The sequence below is a fragment of the Malassezia pachydermatis genome (genome assembly GCF_001278385.1).
Source record: "Malassezia pachydermatis strain CBS 1879 chromosome Unknown scaffold9, whole genome shotgun sequence".
NCBI lineage: Eukaryota > Fungi > Basidiomycota > Malasseziomycetes > Malasseziales > Malasseziaceae > Malassezia > Malassezia pachydermatis.
Window position 1 is genome coordinate 87862 of NW_017253146.1, and position 20867 is coordinate 108728.

A 20867-nucleotide genomic window follows, 5' to 3' on the forward strand; every position below is an offset into this window, starting at 1 on the left:
TGTTGTGGCTGTCCTTGCAGCCTAGCCAGCTTTTGTTTTCGGGCGATTCGATATTCGTGCTTGGCCCGGCGTGCTTGCTTTGCACGCTGCAACATCCATGGCTCAAAGACCATGTTGGCACGCTCACGTTCCCGCTGGAATTGCGTCAGCATATCTGCTTCCTGCGATGCATAGTGTTTGCCTGTGTATATATTAGTCATTGTTCGTGGTTTCATACGTACGCCAATCGTGAGGTCGTGCATAGAATGCGTCGTGTGGATGAGTAGCTGCTTCTACACTCGTGAGCTGCTTCATTTCTTGCACTTCATCCCACTGCTGAAGGCGCCGCAGGCGAGCGCGACGTCGCGCGCGGATCATCATGGTCATAGAGAGTGGCTGTTCCGGTTTATACCGAAGCATTGGTTTGTTAAAAAGCGACGGTGGAAGAAGAGCACCGGATATATGGATGCGACGAGAGGGGTCCTTGGGTTTCCGAGGAGGACGTGGCTGTGGCCGTGGAATGCGTGGCTGTGATTGTTGACGCGCTAGGACCTTGCGTCGTAATGGTCGAGGAGGGAGCATTGCTTCTAGTGCCAGAAAGGTAGCACCTTCCACCTTAATAGTGGCATGCACTTTGGTCGAGTACATCCTGGATTTGTTGGGTGTCATGGCCGCACTTTGTCGTCGTCGAATACGCCGGTCGAGCGTGCGGATCTCATCAATATTCGTGGTAGCCTGCGCTTGAAGGAACAACAGACCACGTTCGCCTACGCATCGATGTTGTTGGGAGGATGGGACATAGGTTGGAACACCAGGATCGTACTGGGGTAAGGTGCCTGGAATATGTGCGATATCCTGAATGCTTTCGGCCTGTGGCATGGGGCGTTGATCACTGAAAAGAGATCCATTGGTACGTGCAAGAATGGCGTGGATATCCAGTGATTCGCCTGGTGGAATAGGCTCTGGCTGCGACGGTGTCACGCAAGGATCATCTACTTCCTTGCGCAGCACATGATCTATGTCCACCGCTGCGAAAAAGGCACAGGACTCTGGTAGATCGTCCATATTCAGTTTAAACGCAAACATGGATCGTGTCCATAAGTTGGCCACTTGTAGCGCCAGTGCAGCGCGATATCGATCTTCGTCGCGTGCCAAGTAGCGGACTTCATCATGGACACTTAGCATGAATCTAGCTTGAATATCGTACGTCGAGCAAAGATGATCCATGGCTGTAAGGAGCAAATGCAGATAGTCCACACCGCTGGATTGCACGACCCAGTTGATTCGGCTGGGCATGTAGTCTTGCCTGCTCTGTCCACGGCCTTTGGGCAAGAATCGTTTCGACAGCGCTGCAGTTATACCACAATCCAAGGCTGGTGTCTTAGGCTCATCACTCAGAGCAATTTCTTCCAATTTGTTGAAGACAAAACTCTCTGTGCCCCCGTACCAAAACTTTCGCCCAAACAGTGCATTGGAGCGTGTCGTTTGTCCTTTGGTGGCAGCATACAGCTGCTTGGCACGCCGCCCTGCTTCTTCTACTGGCATACTGGGATTCGCCTTCAAAAGCAGATGCATGGCATGTCGTATGCCAGCACCGTAAATGCGACTGTAGTTGAACACTTTGGCCTGGTTTCGACTCGTGCCCAAGATGGACGCTGTTTTGCTATGCAGATCTGTACCTTCCGCTTTCGAGCCTTCCAGCGTCATCCACCCAATGGCTGTAGCACCATGGATGCCGAATTGCGCATCACCCATCACGCTGCATATCCAGAGCTCTTCACTGTCGACATCGGCCCCGACAATACTCCATCCAGGAGGCGCTTTGATCATGGACTTAAGCTCACTTCCAATACGGTTCTTTTTTGCATTTGAAGCCGTCAGCCATGTTTTCTCAATCGCACGTCTGGTTACTGTACCCATGGAAATGACTTGTGGGAGAATCAGCCCGTAGTTTGACGTAGGGCCAGTGAATCCCATGCGCGTGTCGGCCTCTCCATCCCAAACAACAAACTGTTTTTCAATGCGGTCATGAGCGCTGATCCAGTAGCTGCATTGGGCGTTCATCTCCAGCGCATCCCGGGCGGCCTCACCACCGCGCTCCCCATGTAAACTCTTAAGTCGTCCGCTTTCAAAGTAAGGCAAGAAACTCTTGCTAAACGGATTGCCCACATTGCTTCCATCACCATTGGCATGAGGGAGCTTGTAGAAATAACCGGTACAGAGATGTGCATCTGCTTCATGTGTAAAGGTCAAAGGCGCCTGAGCTTCTTTGGGTACTGTCGTGCGGTAAACCCAGCCATGTTCGCGACTGCGAAAAACAGGCGCTCCATCCCATGCAATTTTGAGCAACAGAGGTGCTACTTTAGCACGGATAGTAATGTCCAAATCTTGGCAAGCACTATCGTACAGGTCCCAGTACCATTTGGGCCACCATGGTGCAGGCAACGTAGGGTCCTGGTAGGGAACGGCCTGCCATGGCAACTGCTGCAAGCGTGGATCCTTGCCAGGCCCTAGCGTACGAACGTGATCGGCTAGCTGGCGAAGCAGGTCACTCACGCGATCGCTGCCCTGCGATATGGCTTCCAGAATTTCCTCCCCCAGAGTTCCTGCATCAGACGTAATGGCATGCTTTTTCAGCACAGCTTGAGACAATGGCGAACCAGGCAATGGAACCTTTTCTCCCTTCATCAATACCACCCACTGCTTGCCATTTTCACTGAGACAGACCGGATTACCATCGCAACGAAGTTGAAGAAGAAGAGGTACCACTTTGATCCGTGCAGATAAAAGGCTTTTTGCATTGGCAATCTTATCACGCCACCATAAAGGGACCATCGTGGATGGGTCTATTAGTTTGGGCTTTTTCGGTGACCAATCCAGCTGACCATACCAGGGATCAGTTTCCCACCAACGATCGTCCCTCGATGCGTCGTTCTCAATGGCTTCTACACCGGCTTGCATAAGCGATTCAGCCATGTCTTTCAGTGTAGAGACCACACGGGCATTCATTTCCTTAAATTTGGCCTGTGCATTTTCTTGGTACCGAACCCAACTGGTGTCCACAGGGAGGAATGTGCTTCCTAGTCCAAGTACGCCTGCTACTGTGACAGGATGTGGGCAACTCTTAATGAAGGCAGGCCATACTTTTTTGAAGACAGCAAAGGTCGTTGATACATCTGTGGCACAGTATGCCAGAAGAGACGGAAGCTGTGCCCAAACTTCCTCCCTCGGGGTCCCATCGATAAATACATTTCGTGTCTCTTTCTCTAGATGTATACCGCAATGAAGAGCAGCCACATCTGCTAACGAATTTTTTGAGGTGATATCCTGCCATAGCACCTGGCTTTGGTCATCGTCCATCAAAGTATCAGGTGCCGACAAGGTGGAATCAAATACCATCGTACTTTCCTGCAAGCTCGCTTGCAATTCCTCTGAGAGCTCGCCCAAGGCTTGTAGCCGAATTGCCCCTAGTGCCTCATCATCCATTCCCCGGGACTCAAGAAGCTGCTTGATTTCAGCACGTGCATCCTCTTCAAACTGCTGCTCGGCCATCGCTGCTTGAAGCCGTTTTAGAGCTCGAGCACGATAGTGCTCCGTCCATGCGGCACGTTGTGGCGAAGAAATACCATTTGTAGCCACATGCAGACTCATAGTATCAAGCCAGCGGATGTTGGTGCTTTGTAGTGAGTACTCATCGACCACAGCCGCTCGATCAAAGCCTGCGTTGTGACAGATGATGAGTCTCGGAGGAGCACTCCCGTCTCGTGGCCCCATAGGAATCAAATGCGACTTCATTTCATATCTTTCTCCATCCTGCGCAAGCCATGGACTTACCCATGAGTACCAGGCATTCTGGCTTACGGCTGTCGCCATCACAGGGTAGGGGCTCTCTTTGGTCATAACTTCCACATCAAACACCAACGCGGTATCAGCCGTGTCAGGATAAGGCACTGGAATAGGATCACCAAGACCCACAATGTCTCCATCCTGCACACGCAAGAAAGGGTATTTTGTCCAGCCTGGTGTTCGTGCGAAGCAGGCAGGTCGAACGGGCACACTGGCCTGGAGCGTGGTATCTAGTGCATGCCAGCTTTCCGCTGTCCAATAGGTCTCTGGGTCAGGCACTTGATTGCCGGAAGGAGGGGTGGCAATATGAGATGTGGACAATGAGTTGGCGTATTCGAGCCATGGGTGAGCCACGCGCCTGCCTATAGTCCAAAAATGTTCGCCAAGATCTTTGCCCTGAAGAGGCGGTAATTGAAACGACGTCGGCTTAGGGCGAGAGGCTTTGGACGCAAAGAGCCCATGCCCCTCTAAGTGGTCAATGGAAACGTCCAGTGCCATGGGATCAACAGGCCCTATAGTAGCGGAGCTGGCTGGAAAGAGCTGCTTATGCAGGTGTCTTTCCAGCAGTTGAACTCCTACAGGGTTGCAAGGCGCTTTGAAATTAGTAGCGCATATACATACCGTGAAGTTCCGGCATTATTTCGTCTTGTTCCGGTGGCGACAATCCTGTATGTGCCTCAGATGGATGTGTGGTAGAAGAGAGCCTACCATGACTGGTAGATATGTGCGTCCAGGAAAGTGATACCTTACCTGAGTTGCTGGGCCCTTGAAGTGAACCAAGAGGATACGGTTTACCCATTACATGCTTTGAAATATGCCATGTTCCTATGCCGCTTCTACGCCTGGCTAGACGTAGTAGCGTCTGCATGTGGGGTATCCAGAATGAGTGTCGAACAGAAGTCGATTAAAAAATAATATCGGGTGGGTATAAATAACTACGGCTTGATATTTCGCCCGATCCCATCGAGCAAACTTCCTTTTTGGAATTGTACATCCAGGGACTCTTCAGGGATGAGAGGCGCTGTATGGGAGGTATGACGCGTTGTATGAGAGCGCCGTAATGATTTAGCACGGCTCATTTCAGCTTGGCGCCGAACAGTGTGAGCTCGACGTAATGTGGCAGCTTGCTGTTCAGAACGTTCCAACGTTTTTACCATGGCAAACAGATCCGGACGCTCCTGTCGCAGTATATAAGAGCGAGCGCATAGGATAGATTTTACCCAGTCACGATGTGCTGCCTCATCAGACTGAGATATGTATACAACACTGGGAGAAGTAGCGATTTGGCACCGTAGTGCAAACCCATAAGCTTTTGGAAGATGCATTTTTTGTGGGTCAATCAAATATAGGTCAGACTCGATCATGTTGCAGATACGCCCATCCGGTTTGCTCTACAGGTGAGTTTAGTGTCACGTAACGTACATTTTCATTCTTCGCCACGAACAGCGAATGCTCACGAAGTTCGAGCCATCGTTTCGTCCATTTCTTGGAATCCTGTACGTTGACATACCCTCCCAGAACTGCAGAAAAATGTGGAATCGCATCGGCTCGCAGAAGAGAGTGCCATGGCGTCTTTTTGATAAGGAAATATCCAGGATCCTGTCCCCGGGAACTCAACACGTCTTTAATACGTTCATACTCACGAATAGGTCGCTCTAAGCCAAGCTCCGGTAGTACGTCAAAAGCGGCCCATCCTTGATCCAGTTCGTCTGCCGCACTCAAACCGATATGGGCAAGCGCCTGATTGAGCAGTCCAAGTGCGACAATATTTGGTGTTAGGCCAACATGAACGTATTTTTGGACACTTTGCACATATACTCTCACAGAAGAAGTATAGTTTGGCGAAGTTTGCGATACATTCATCTGACCAAGTGACGTGGTTAAGCTGCTCATCCCTTTGTCAAGTACGGCGTCAGGCGATGTAGGTACAGGTAAGTGATCTTGAAATCGTGGTGAAAGAACAGGAAAGCTAGACGAGGATTGATCAGTATAGTATTTGCGATTTAGGTTATGACGTGCTTGAGACGATACAGTTGCTGAGCGATGCAAGCTATCCCGTGCAAAGCCAGTACCAACATGTCGCTTTGATCCCGTTTCTGAAGTACTTGTCGACCGTGGGATGAATTGCTGGCCTTCTCTGTTGGTAACTTTAGAGCTTCGTCTTGCCATCGGGCTTTTTGAGCTCTCTTGGTCATGGTAAAAGGCGGTGCTAGCCGTCCGACCTTCAAGCCTTTGTAGCGCATATTCGGTAGCATTCTGTTGAATGGTATGCGTGGAAGAAGTAGGAACAGACCGATGCACATCCTCTTTGCCACCTTTCAGTACGTGAATATTTTCTTGCAAAAAGGGGTTTGTCTTTGAACGTGGCTGCGAAGGTGGCTCTTTACGCGTACCCGTTATTTTTGAGGAATCATCGTCTGAAGGTAGCCCGTAATCATCCTCTTCATCATTGTCCACTTGGACGGGGTATGCGAAAATATCGTCTTCCGATGCATACATCTGTAAAGTGCAGCTGTGAAAGATGGTGGAGTGTTCCTTTCTGATACCGAAGAATAGGCATCAAGTTTACTCGCACGCGGGGAAACTGTCAGACGAGGAAGTAACACGTGGTATTCGCCAATAAAATTCATCAACTGACATCTCTCCATACATTCGAACAAAAAAACCCTTTCCCTCAATCTCTCTTAAGGTAAACTGTTCTAATTTCACACTACAAATGATGAGGGTAATTAGCCTCAATGCGCCTACGGTCAGGAGCATAGACGATAAACTGATAAAGGACAATGAAATCGAGGAAGATCGTCCCAACGCTACCCATAATCCAACTGGCGTTTTCAATGAGGTAATCAGTAGAGGTGTCCTTCAACAAGATCGAAGCAACATAAGTTATGTTGCCAGCCACAGCAAAAATAAAAAGAGCTAAGCTCAGGCCGGCACATTTAGTATGTCGATTTTTGAAAATTTGAGGGATGCGCGATGAGAGGTACAGGAAAGCACTCAACCAACCCAACACTTGCGCATCCCAGCGAATGTTAGATACACCATCTTCTGATGGGCTCGAAACTGCTTTGTCATTTGTTGCTGCTCCACCATTCGCAGAGGTGATGTACGCAATCACACCGGTTACAATCACAAAAGCACTTGTAAGGGTATATTTCATGAACGCAACTTGTTTAGGCGTGAAATAATTGAGAAGATTCTCAAAATTCTCAGCCACATTTACAAAAGGTTGAGCCAAAGTATTAGCCAAGCCCTTGCGCTGCGAAGAGCCCAGTAGAGGAGTATCTTCACTTACTCGACCACTATTTTCCTCATCAGCTGCTGTAATGCGCTTCCCATCCTTGTAATACTTGCTGTAATACCACCACTGCCAAACAAGAATTAGATCACATAAGCAATAGTAGCCCGCCAGATTAATCATCGTCAGAAGGACGCCTTGAAGAAGGCCGCCAAACAGGTTGAATGCATCTCCACCAAGCCAGATCAAGATGAACCAAATAGAGATGCCTTCTGTTGACTTAAGAGCATAATTTTCTTGAATTTGACTGAAGACAGGAAAAGCCTGAGAACGATAACGTCATGTGAAAGCAAGCGAAAGCCGAGAGAGAACCCATAAGAAAATTATCCAGACAGCAGAACGTATGCATCGCAAAATAACAGGCAGGTGTTAGTTATTCGTTTACTTCAAACACGCACGGTGTATAGACAATTACCCAGCAAGAGATTCTGTTATTTAAAAGAAAGGAAAAGGAAAAGTGCGTTAATACCATTGTCTTGACGCGAAAAAAATACTTACGAAACCCTAAATGTTAGCAAAAAGATAATAAAAAGCAAGATACAAACCATCCCATCACAAATGACATCCGATCAGTCATGGGGATTGTCTTAGTTAGCTCATCCGTAGCATCAGCTACAGTCGCCAAAACTCCCTCCATCGCTATAGTCAGGGTCTCAAAAAAGAAAAATCTTCTAATGACTCTTGCGAAGTTTAACTTATAATGCACTACTTACTAATCATTACAGATGTCTTTTAAAGAGCACGAAGTGTTTCCTCCATGGTATTACATAATGATTTGAGAGAATTCGGCTTTCAAACCAGTTTCAAGCCGATCAAACTGTCATGCTTGAATGCCTTGCATCGATTTCATATAGGGCCTAATGGCGCACCTGCGTATTGGATCGCTTTATCTATTCTGGTTTTGTCTTTTGCCCTAACCCTTTCGCTTAACCAATAGTGGCGTTATATATTTCCCCTTTGGCGTCAGACGAGAAATTGGAACACGTGCACCGAATAAGCGAGAGTGATTCTTACACCGTACCACTGTGAAATAAAAGTAACCCTAGACCTGGTGCAAATCAGCATGCATACCCGAATCTCCGCGGTAGAGATTTGGTGTTTTATCTATGGGTGTCAATTTCCAGCTACCCACTGTGAATCGGTTCTGCGGAAATCGTTGCGATCCTTGAGAATCTACTATTGGCTAGAGTGTATCTGGAGCTGCGCCTGTGAGGTCAACTGGCTTTCAAGCAATTTACCGGCTTCCGTTACACCATAGCCCTCTCTCTACACTCTTCCCTTACCATGTTTTTCATGGAGGATTTGGCAAGGGATAGAAAGTCGGGCGGTAGTAATATATCGTCAGTATTACACTCTATATCTACTGCCTCGACCAAATACGATTCGGCCCCCTTTAGCGACGCGGAACCTGTAAGAGATATGAAGCCAACTGTTCAATTGCCACCTTTAGAATCACTCTCCGCTCTCTCTAATGACCGCCCACTTCCCAAACCTATATCTTCCATGAACCCAAACGATGAGTTTCGACCAGACGCTACCCTACCAGTATATCCCCCCTCACATATGCAACGTTCTAGCCACACAAGGAGGCTTTCCTTGGAGACCCCTTTACGTTCCGACAGGCTTGGGGCGCTTCCCATGATGAGGGTATACTCTGATCACTCGAGCAATGATCATGATCTGGGCCCACCTGACCATGGTCTTGATACGAAGCTCGGAAAACGGAAATTTAATGTATACCCTTCACATATGGACTCTGACCGCAAGGACCTATGGCGCCTAGGCAAATCTAGTTTCAAGTTTGCGAGGCGTGAGCCACCGTTTTCTTCTAAGGTGCTCTCTGCCAGTAGCTCTCTGGCGTGGGAAGCAAGCCGCTCCCGCATGTATCCGCCATACCCTAACACCAGGCATAGTCCCTCATCATGGGACGACTACCGCGAGCATTATACCTACTCGCTCGATCGTCCGTCATATGCCGTTAAAAACTCGCACACGGGTGCCTACTATCCAAGTCACTGTGAAGGGCCATGGATCCCTAGGCCTTACGAGCGCGATATGATGAAGTACTATGGACGTGGCGATAAGTATAGTGCAGGACGAACAGAGGCTGGACCTCGGATTGTTGACAAGCCTGTTTTATCATCTCATGGATTGGGCAAAAATCAGCCTCCTCCTGAAAGAGTGCTAGACGGCCCGCAGTTGAATTCGTCTCCTGATCACGAGCATTTGCCATTGCCTGGTGCGTCAAAAAGCACTAAGCCAGTACGCTCTGGTGGCAGGTCCAAGTCGGGAAGCAATGTGTGTCAATCTTGCTTTGCTATATCCACGCCCGAATGGCGGAAAGGGCCTACAGGACCTCGCACACTTTGCAATGCTTGTGGTTTGTTGTTCGCAAAGATGTGCCGCAAGCACGAGCAGGACACCATGTCTTCCTTGCAAACAGAGCGAGATGCTGCAGAACTTCGTCGACTTGCTGTGGAAGACTTGTCTCGACCGGAGAAGCAAATGCAAGTTCTTGAGTTGTTGCGTGCCAACTCGCGAGCAGCTGCACTGGCTAAGCAGCAGAGATCTACGTCTATGACGAGCGGATAGAAGTCGTCACTTTGAAAAGGAACACAACTCTATATGTATATATGTACGTTTATCGCACGTATGCATACACAGGCGTATATGTATACAAGTAAGATTCATAGAAATAATGATACCAATGATGCGATATCAGCGCAAACTTTGCACTCTGGAAAGGCAAGGCTGGACGAAGGGATTCGAGCATCAGTCTAGATAAGTATACTCAATCTGTATACAGAATTAATTGTTCTATTATCGCACCACAAGCTGAACGTACATTCATTTGCGTGTAGGAATGCAGCAGAAGTCAGAAATCAAAAAAATCGGAAATGGTTAGTTGCGGGAGGGCCAAGTCGGAAGAACAAGAGGGAGACGCTTGGTTTCTAGCACGGCACGCTTGCGCACTGGAGTGTTAGTAGAGTACAACGTACAATGGAAGATGCTGTAATGGAATTCTTGCCCGCCATTCTTCGCAGGAACCCAGAAACCGTAACCGAAAAGCACGAAAAAGAAGAAGTGGAAGCGCGAGGGTCTAAATACCATGAAAAGCAGGAACCATACGCATAGTTCCATGTATGTGAAAAATTCGAGCTGACCACCGGGCGCATTTTCTTTAATGAACCGAATCGCATCGACCCAGAGGCGCATATGATGGGGGTGAGGACGCACTTTTTTCTCCAGAAGGAAGAGAGAAAGAATCCGGGCATAGATACCAATGTGAATGTGTCCTACCGTTCCCACCGCATTGTGGAACGTAGAATTGGTGCACAGCACACTCCAATCATTGACTGGGAAGACCTGGAGGTACATATTAGGCCGCGTGTAATCCTCAGGGAAGAGGTCGTCGGGCAAGAAATCAAAGGAAGGTCGCTTGAAGCCTGCCGCAAGGATAATGATGTCAGCCTTGCTGAATTGCTTTTCGCCTTTCTCGCCTTTCTTTTGACCACGCTTCCGAGCATTCCATTCGATACCATCTTCTTTCACACAGATCGTGTCTCCACGCTGGTAATCAGCGCGACCGTTTCGCACATGCTGCAAGAATGAGTTGTTGACAATGGGAGTGCCAGTAAAGAAGCCCTGCGTCGGCGCCATCTTCTCCGTGAGGTCGCGATAGTGGAACCAGCGGATGAATGCTTCAGGAATGAAAGACAAAGGCATTTCACGGCCGAACGGTTGAAGTGAAAGTAGTGCATCCACTACCATATTACGCGGAATTATCCATTTATCGCTTCGGGCAAGGATAGTTGGCTTGTTCGCGCCCTTGGCAAGAGCTGTCTCAGCTGCCTCTACACCACTCGCACCACCACCGACGATCAATACCCGCTTATTCTTAAAGTCAACATCATCCAGCTGACTAGAATGAACAATCTTGCCTTTAAAACTTTCTTGGCCGTCAATCTTGATGAAATTTGGCTTGCCACATGTACCGATGGTGACAACAAGGCCATCAAACACCTCCGACATATTGCCATTAATTACCCATCTGGTGTGGCCAGATCCATTCTTTTCTTTGGTTGAGGAAGAGTGCCGTTCCACCTTTGTGACAGGCGTGTCGAAACGAATGCGATCATTCAAGCTATACACATCACAAATGCGTCGAATGTTTTCAAGGATTTCATCACGGTGAGGGTAGAACGCCCTCCAGAGAACCATGGGATGGAAACGATACATCACAGAGTTGATTTGGAGACCACTTGTCGAGTTAACATTGGCCCAAATACCACCTGATTTTGATCCTGCTTCAAAGATGGTCACCTCAAATCCATGCGAGACCAGCTGCGACGCTGTGGAAATGCCAGACAAGCCAGCACCGATAACAGCTACATGGCCGAACTTCTTGCCATGCTTTGGCGGAGGTAAAGGACTAAAGGCCCAAGAGATTGGCACCTGGATCCATTCGTAGATATACACCACTAGCCCAAGAAATACGGATAGGATCGCTGATATCATCGTGGTGTATGTCTACCGAGATCTGCTCGGCAGTTTCTCCGAATTTGACAGGTCAAAAGGGAATTTCAACGCATTGGGCAAGAGGATCATAGTGCTTATTCAGCAAACGTGCATGGGCCAAGCTTCATGCAAGGTCCAACGCCTACCCTGCTGACACCACCATGTTTCTTAGGTATTTGAGTAGCACGATTGCGCAGCAAATCGACCGCGACTTGATGTCTCCAGCAGGTGGATTCAGTATTGATCAGCTGATGGAGCTTGCCGGATTGTCCTGTGCCGAGGCAGTGTTTCGCAGTTATCCCCCGAATGCCGGGTACCAACGTGTGTTAGTAGCATGCGGGCCAGGCAATCAAGGCGGTGATGGACTTGTAGCGGCTCGTCACTTGAAGCATTTCGGGTATACGCCATTGGTATGGTATCCCAAAAAGAAAGATGCACCTCTGTTCCATGGTCTCGAACAGCAACTGCGAAACTTGGACATCGAATTTATTTCCGAAACAGGTATGACACAATCCATGGTATCCAGCTCTCATGTGATTCTCGATGCTATATTCGGATTTTCTTTCAAAGGAGAGCCTCGGGAGCCCTTCAAGTCGCTTCTTCAGCTGTGGATCGATATGAAGAAAGACCCTTCTACAAGTAAACCAATTGTATCTGTAGACATTCCGTCGTCGTGGAATGTGGATCTCGGTCCAGACGCCTCAGCTATCGCGAAGTCTTTTATGCCGGAAGTGCTGGTGTCGCTAACAGCACCAAAGAGTGGTTCGCGATATTTTACAGGCCAACATTGGCTAGGTGGTCGTTTTGTGGATCTGACGCTGAATGACAAGTATGATTTGCGTTTGCCACCCTATCCAGGAACATCACAGGTTGTCGATATCACAGGGGCCGAGCCACTTCCATGAAAAGCAGAAAAAATACGTACAACAACTATATTACGTAGGTTGAATAGGTGGCGTCGGCAACGGTCGTGCCGGTTTGCCTCGCGTTACTGCAACAGCATGGGAATGGGTGGAAGGAGGCTCCACTGGATCAGACATGTACAAAGCGATATAGTCTTCCTCTTGCCTCTCAGTTTCATCCTCAATCGCCGGCAGTAAGAATTCATGAGATGTGTCTTCATGACGAGATATGGGTAGACTGTACATATCTGGAGGTTTTAATGTGTCAGAGTGCAACGAGTGATCGTCTGCTTTCGGCATAGACGAGGGGTTGACAGGTATGTGGACATATTGATGAGCAATATGATCAGAGCTGGATAAAGGTATGTTGTTAGGGTATACAGAGGCACCTTCACACTTCATGCTCATGTCTGAGAGCTCCACATCCTCACAATCCATTTGATCCATAGATACCTTGGCACTCGAATTGATCGATTCTTTACCATCCTCGCATGAAATAGAGGATTTCGACCCACGGAGTGTATTGTATATTGGCGTTCTTGGACCTCGAGGCAAAGCTAGCGGCAACACGCTCTTACTGGAAATAACAGGCCCATCATATAATTCATGGACTCGATCCATGAATTTCGCATTCACAACAGGAATATATAAAGGATCATGAAGAAGTGGGTGACCAAATTGGCGCATAAGAGGTTGGTATTGGTTTTTGGCTTTCAAAGGCACAGTGCGTGCCAACTCCAGCGGAGATGGGTCATACCAAGTAAATCTTGGTTCCAGTTTGATGCGAGTATATATCCCATAGGCAATAAGTGCAAGCAAGGGAGGAACGCATACAATGGCTTTCACCCAATTATGGAGGAGTCCAATGGCTACAGCCAAGACCACCTGCGCGAGAGCCAGACCGGCCAAAAGGCAGCGCGTTGCAACACTCCATAGCCGACCACCCGATTCACTTTTGGTCGCGTACACAAAGTAAAACTGGTTCTTAAAAACAAACAATGCCATCCAGAACACACCAGCTGCAAAAGCAGTGACAATAGGGGACAAAGGTGCATAGATAAAGCCAATGACAGCGATAAACAGCATGTCCACATAGGAGACCCAGTAGCAAAAGTTCGGTGGCTTGGTAAGCTCCCACACATCTCTTGGTGTATGGGGGAAAATGTATTTGTTCATTACCAGGAAGAAAAACCGGAGGACTTGAGCCAGCTCAAAAACAAGGAAATAGCCTTTCAATACAATCCATGTCATCCAATAGGCAGACAAGAACTGAAACCGAATGGATATGCTAGAGGCCAGCTCCTTAGCGGCGGAAGAAGCCACATCGCCAGCACTCTCATTATGACGGACAGACTTGATAATAATGAGGACAAGATCCAACAGGACACTGATAAGAGAAAAAATAAAGAATTGGGTTAAGATCGTAAACGTAAAATACTGTCCAGTCAACAATACGTCTCTTGACTGTTTCGTTCGTACACCACGGTACATTACAATACGGTGCATCATCTTGGGAAGGAGTAAGGAGAAGACATATGTAATCAAGGGAGGGATGATACCTTTGATGACAGAGAATGAAAAAACGTTGGAGTAGATCCAGTCGCGAAGCCCATTGGAAATATATCGAAACGCATCAAGGTTTGATATCAAAGCTGATATCAAGAGTGGCAGAATATTGATGCAAAAAAGAGAAACAAGAAGAAAACGAGCAAAGACACGCGAACGCATACGTGCTACTTTACTTTTGTCCAGGTTCTCCCAAATAATATCTCTAGGAGAAGATGCCAAACGGATATGAAAATCAGAAGGTTGCTTCGCAGTAAAGTAACGAGCAGAGTCATGGGCATACATAGGAGCGCTTACTGAGGCAAAACCATACGTTTCAGGGATCTTTTCGCCAGACCCTGAGCGTATATCTTGAATTTGAGACTCGACGCATGAAAGTTCACCTTTATAGTAGTCAATAGCATCGACACGACGAGTACTACACCAATTCAGTCTTGTGCCGCCCACTTTAATGGTGACTCTTTCTCCTGAGCTGCTTCGAAGCGTTTTGTCAATAGCCCGCTCCAGGCGGTAGACGAGCGACTTTTGGAGCTTTAACAGTTGTGCTAAATTTTGGGTGCTGTTTCCTAATTCCACCTCTCTCAACGGATATGGCGGTTGCAGTTTCTCCAGGGCAAATCGCAGAGAATTACTGTTGTGGATATGTGGCGCAATATCTGTGATTAACAGAGCGCGGGAATAAAAGCTTGACTCATACTCTGGGGAGGTGAAATAGGCATGCCGAATTTGAATCACTTTGAGATAGGATCGGTGTATAAGAAAAAGCGACACACTCATAGCAAGATAACTCAATACCACATGAGCCCATTGCTCAGCTCCCTGCATCATACCCATGGTAAGGTATAGTACTTCCGCCGAGTTGGTCTGGTTAATATTTTTTGATGCATTCTGCTGTGACACTTGGTATGTGACATCAATGGGAATAAGAATGATACAAAGGGGTATAGCAACCACTGTTAGAATCTTGGCAGAAAGTCGAAGAAGTTCCAAAAATACGATTGCGTCGGTGCCCGCCATGGACAAAATGTCAGATTCACGCAATCGACATATCATTTTGATCCAGCCCCAAAGTGACATGTGTTTCATCACAACAGCAGGCTGTTGAGAGAGAGATTCCACTTTGGGAGAGTAAATATGCCTGTTCCATCGTCGAAACAAAGTGAATAGCAAGAAGGTAGCAATGCCCAATGCTAGAGCCACAGCGATGAAAATCGCTACAGAAGATAAGGTTTGACGACCGGCCTATTGTGAGAATAAATCAAACGTACGATATTGTTTTTCAAGTCTGTGAGAATAGAGTCAACATCATCTCTTCGATACAAGGGAGCTGATGGACTCGGCATGGCGGTAAGGAAGCACTAGCATAAAAATTGTGTAACTGGAGTGTCAGGGGCCTTATCTCCACAGTGGCAGTGCGCTCGCTCCACTGTCACGTCAGCCTTTGTCCAAATTAATTGCACCGCCTCCACAGCAGTATGGATTGGCTTTCTTGCAAACCATTGAAATGAAACAAATTGAATTATGTTCCCCGTAATTCATACTGCCGTACGGAGTACCATAGCTGGTCATCACTGCCGTTGAAAGAGAGATCACTATATGATATTGAAGAGAAAAAAATGACATTTCTTCGCATGATGCAGGCCGGGCTTATATGGACCTGGGCTTTTTTTCAAGCTACTACCTTACTTGCTTTACGTTATCCCATAGAAGGACAACGCAGCACCTCACAGAGCGTACGACCTAGGAATTGTGGCAGCGCCTTTACGTACGCCCTTATGTGCGGGGGCGTGAGATTTTTCTAGTCCATGCTTGTGATGGGCCTTAATATTCAAATTTACCCTGTCGCGGGGCTTAGTAAGAAGCTCTAATATAGAGATGGAAAAGGGAGAGTTGAATAAGCGTGTTGCGACGTGAGAGCGATTTCGTCGCCCGAGCCAAAAGTGTCCGTGTGAGGCCTCATCTTTCTGCACTACGTATTCAGCGAGGCGCCACATTTTCTGCTCTCTTTGCTGAACTAGACAGGCACCGCGTGTATTCCTTCGTTACTTTAGTCGAGTAAGGATACACAGCGGCCTTTACCTTCTACCTGACCATTGATTCTCGGCATGCAGTAAATTGACACGGACTTTTGTACCAGACCATTGCATGACACACAGATCAGACAGATATACTGCTAACGATAAACGCGCTGCTGCGTTTGAGGATATATTTGGACGCCGAATAAGCCAGCGGGCCTCAGGTGCTTCCATGCCAGGCCCGCCACCCATGCCACAGGCCAATATTCCTCCTAACACAGGCAGTGTGGCATCATTGAACCATAAGCAAGCGCATTACGTTCAAAACCCTATGTGGAAGTCAGGAGCACATGCACACCCTTCTTATCCATCAACAGGAAGCGCGGAATCGCATCGCGTTATTTCTCAGCCCTCGCTCTCCGGCCCTGCGCGTGTATCCGAAGGTCTGATACATCCGACAGATGGGATGCATACACCTCCACGGGCCAGTTTTCAGGGAGCCACTCGATCTTCTCTGCCTGCGCTACATGGAACCGCGAGCAATGACAACTCACCGCACTCGTCCAGGTTGAGAGCTCAGTCCATGGCTTCAAATCATGGTGATATGATGTTGATGCACGCAGCAGACGCGCGCAACTCCGCTCTCACGGCTTCTATGCAAGGGTTAGCAATGCATCACCGTATTTCCGACCCCAGTGCTACGCCTACACAAGGATTTTACCACGGCGGCGCGTATGCCAATTCTACATCCACAACGCCCACAATTCCGTCTAGTTTTTCTGAAAGTGGATACACTTCTACACCCGCCACAAGCACGATGCAAGCGAGCCCTGCATCGACGATGCCGAGGTCGAAAAGCAAATCGGCACTTTCCCGTTTCATGCCCCGTTCGTCTATGGATCAGTCGCAATCTAGGGCTTCGTCCCGTGGTGAGTCTACGCCGTCTCCCACGCATGTTTTGAGACGCATGCAGTCGGCTCTCTTGCCTGGAGAACGGCAAATGAGCGCTTTTCAACAGCCTACTTCAACGCCCGATGCATTTACGACGGTAACAGACCCTGTGACGACGCGAGCATCTGTGTCACCTGGCTCTTCAGAGTTCCCCCCTCCCAGGGTCAGTAGCCAGCTTGTCCGGCATGAATCGCCGGCGCCTATCGTTCATGGAGCTGACTTGGCATCGTCGACTCGGCCCATGCCTGTGTTGCTCCCAGGTGATAGGCCGGTAAACCCAGCTCTACTATCAGATGTGGCCCGTGCCTTGGAGAACGCTGTGGTGCCAACCAATCGAACCAAGAACGAGCTGACATATGCTCGTGCTTTTGATGGGCAGGAAACGGTGGACAAACTCATGGAGATTGCTCGGACAAGGCACAGAGATTTGGCGCTGCTACTAGGTCGAGCGTTGGATGCGCAAAAATTCTTCCATGATGTGACATATGACCACAGGCTTCGTGATTCACAAAGTGAATTGTATCAATTTTACTATGACCGATGGGGGCCTCATATTGATGGGGAAGCATTCGCGCTCACCACACCTGCAGCGTCGCGACGAAACTCTTCCTCCACAGCAGCAGGTCGACCGACACTCACGGCCCTAGATATGGAACGTGTGTACTCAGCCCAAAATGCCTTGGCCATTGACGATGCGGATGAGAAAGAGGCTCAGACATACCACCCTGAATACCCAATTGGTGTGTTCACACCGTTGACCTCTTGCTACAGCCCCACTTGTCAGCCTGGCCAGCCATGCTACAGTTACGCCTGTCCCAACAACCGTGTGGAGCTCACTTCAGTGCAGTCCACGTTGCAACGGGAGGACAGCCACGAAGGGCTGAATGAAATTACGACACAGCTATGGGCCGAATCTGTCCCCAAGGAAATATATAACCAAGTGCCCGATATGGAGCGCAAGCGTCAAGAAGTAATTTTCGAAATTATTTCTACGGAACGCGCGTATGTACAAGATCTGGAATATCTTCGTGATGTACGTATATGCGCACTGACCCTTTAGATTTGGATTAAACCACTCAGTACCCAGCATATTTTATCAGAATCGAGACGCGATGGGTTTGTTGAAAAGGTGTTTTGCAATCTCCTCGAGATTCTGGCCGTCAATGCCCGCCTTTCGGAAATGCTCATGCGGCGTCAACGACACCATGCCGTCATTGACCATATTGGAGATATTTTTGTGGAGTTTGTTCGCGAATTTGATCCCTACGTAAAGTACGGCGCCAACCAAGCAGCCGCTCGATTGGCTGTCGAGGCGGAAAAGTCGAGCAACCCTATCTTTGCCATGTTTGCCGCTGATACGGAGCGAAAAGCTGTATCGCGGAAATTGGAGCTGAATGGATATCTTACCAAGCCCACCACCCGTCTTGCACGATACCCCTTGCTGTTCGAGCAGATGCTGAAATTTACGGCGGAAAGCAATGTGGACAAAATGATCTTGCCAAAAGTCATCCAGCAAATCCAACGACTCTTGACGCATGTGAATGATGAGACGGGTCGAAGTGAGAATAGGCTCCAGCTTACGTTTTTGAGCAGGCACCTTGTATTTAAGCCTCTTGATATGGTTGATCTGCGTCTGAATGAGGAGGGACGCGAGCTTGTCTTCAAGAATGCACTGAAGAAGCGTGGCACACAAAGCGACAGCTCTGAAATTCAGCTCTACCTCTTCGATCACGCATTGCTAATGGTAAAGGTAAAAATCGTCCACAAGGCTGAAGTGTTCCGCGTTTATAGGCGCCCGATCCCGTTGGAGTTCTTGCAAGTGACTGTGTATGACGACGTACAGACATCCAAGGGCATCAAAACACGGTCAGTATTGTCGCGCTCCTCAATTGGCAAGCGCACGTCCATTGGTGCTATGCCGGGCCAAACACTTCCAAAGCAGGACAGCAAGTCAGGGTACGCCATTACGTTTGCGCACCTGGGAAAGCGCGGCTATCACATCACGTTGTGGTCCACCACGATGGCCAATCGCTCTAAATGGCTCGAGCATGTGGAAATGAGGCAGGAAATCCTCCAGAACCGGAGTCGCATTTTCGACATGATTCCAGTAGCGCCAGGTATGATGGACGTACCTACGAACCGGATTACTTGCGCTGTGCCATTTGATTTCTGCCGGCAGATCTTCTTCGGTAGAGAAGATGGCGTGTACCTGGCCAATGTGCGTGACGATACACATCCGCCCAAACTTGTTCTTGCTCTCCCAGGCGTGACGCAAGTGGACGTGCTGGAAGAATTCCAAATTTTGATCGTACTGGCGGAGCAAGTGGTCCATACATTCACCTTGAATGCACTGGACCCTGCTGATCCCGTCATGTCACTGAAGCGTGGACGGCGTATTGCGTCGCATACATCGTTCTTCCGCGCGGGCGTCTGCATGGGTCGTACATTGGTGTGCGTTGTGAAGTCAGGGCCTGTGTCGTCCACCATCAAGACTCTGGAGCCTATTGAGTACAGTTTGCGAGCTAAGAAGCAACAGACTTTCCGAAAGCTCTTGCAGGGTGGGCAAGATACGCTGCGTGTATTTAAGGAGTTCTATATCCCGACCGAGTCCAGCTCGATTCACTTCCTCAAGTCGAAGTTGTGCATTGGTACGACCAAAGGCTTTGAAATTGTGGACCTGGAGACCCTTGAGACACAGGGCTTGCTGGATCCTGCCGACCAATCTCTGGACTTTGTGCAACGACGCGAAAACTTGAAGGCCATTGCGATTTACCGCATCGAAGGCGAGTTTTTACTGTGTTACAATGAGTTTGCCTTCTACGTAAACAAAAATGGGTGGCGTGCTAAGGGCAACTGGATCATTCATTGGGAAGGCAATCCGACATCGTTTGCCTTGCACTATCCTTATATTCTGGCCTTCGAGTCGAACTTTATCGAAGTCCGGCACGTGGAAACAGGAGCTCTTCACCAGGTTATCACTGGCTTTAATTTGCGATGCCTTTTCGCGGATACGTTCTCGGCATCGATCCAATCCCGTTCCTACAACCATCGGCTTCAAAAGATGGGATACGCCAACCCTATGCGTACAAACTCGATGCCTGTACAACAGGTGACTGTGGCACCGCCCAATATAGTGGGTAGCCCAGCGGCGGCAAGTATGACGGCTGCTATGGGTGGGATTCAAACACCAGTCGTGCCGCCAGGCACAATGTCCGACGGGTCATCGCCGTACAACTCACCACGGCTGTCATTCTCGTATGGATCCCCGTTATCCCTGCAATCGCAATCCTTTGGCCCATTAGTACAATCACCTCCGAACATGACCTCTGGAACAGCACAATCGAGCGTATTGGAATCGGTGCTGGCTAGTCGTTCTGAGATTTTGTTCGTGGGTGATTCTTCCGCTTATGCGATCCGACCACACACGTAATTTGTTGCCCCGCACGACACACATCGGAGCCCATCATGCAACTTTTTTTACCTCTTTCGTACATGAATATTTAGTCAGCAAGTAGGATTCGATACCGAGATTAGGCTCGCTAAGGAACGTGAGTCTCTCCCCATCGGTAAAGGTCACCACAAAAGCAATATGACGGCTAAAAGAGGGAAGAAAGAGATCGACGCTGGGCAAAAACTTCACGAGGTAGCTTCTAAGTTGGAGGAGCCGAGTTGGCAGACAAATGCATCATCGGTCTCTCTTTTTCTGGATAAAAAGACAGATGTACTAGGATCGAAAGAGGAAGAAGAAACAGACAGGAAGCTGAAGGACACAATCTCAGGGAAAGAAAAGGG

General features: G+C 48.6%; 5 protein-coding genes across 5 annotated transcripts; 3 read left to right on the forward strand and 2 right to left on the reverse strand.

Annotated features, from left to right (window-relative positions):
• Positions 1-192: 192 nt before the first annotated feature.
• On the reverse strand, positions 193-4462 carry Malapachy_1299 (gamma dna-directed dna polymerase; the record flags this gene model as incomplete). Its single annotated transcript, XM_018135804.1, has 2 exons — positions 193-4418; positions 4447-4462. The coding sequence occupies 2 exons, from the start codon at positions 4460-4462 to the stop codon at positions 193-195; spliced, it is 4242 nt and encodes a 1413-aa protein (XP_017990434.1).
• Positions 4463-8764: 4302 nt separating this feature from the next.
• Positions 8765-9715, forward strand: Malapachy_1353 (gata zinc finger domain-containing protein 10; the record flags this gene model as incomplete). Its single annotated transcript, XM_018135858.1, has 1 exon — positions 8765-9715. One exon carries the CDS (start codon positions 8765-8767, stop codon positions 9713-9715), a length of 951 nt encoding a protein of 316 aa, XP_017990372.1.
• A 309-nt stretch (positions 9716-10024) lies between these two features.
• Malapachy_1364 (monooxygenase) lies at positions 10025-11641 on the reverse strand (the record flags this gene model as incomplete). The annotated part of the gene is made up of 2 exons (XM_018135869.1): positions 10025-10095; positions 10123-11641. The coding sequence occupies 2 exons, from the start codon at positions 11639-11641 to the stop codon at positions 10025-10027; spliced, it is 1590 nt and encodes a 529-aa protein (XP_017990348.1).
• Positions 11642-11802: 161 nt separating this feature from the next.
• On the forward strand, positions 11803-12546 carry Malapachy_1336 (protein-binding protein; the record flags this gene model as incomplete). Its single annotated transcript, XM_018135841.1, has 1 exon — positions 11803-12546. The coding sequence occupies one exon, from the start codon at positions 11803-11805 to the stop codon at positions 12544-12546; it is 744 nt and encodes a 247-aa protein (XP_017990354.1).
• A 4473-nt stretch (positions 12547-17019) lies between these two features.
• On the forward strand, positions 17020-20505 carry Malapachy_1345 (cnh-domain-containing protein; the record flags this gene model as incomplete). Its single annotated transcript, XM_018135850.1, has 2 exons — positions 17020-18108; positions 18136-20505. 2 exons carry the CDS (start codon positions 17020-17022, stop codon positions 20503-20505), a joined length of 3459 nt encoding a protein of 1152 aa, XP_017990390.1.
• Between the last annotated feature and the right edge of the window lie 362 nt (positions 20506-20867).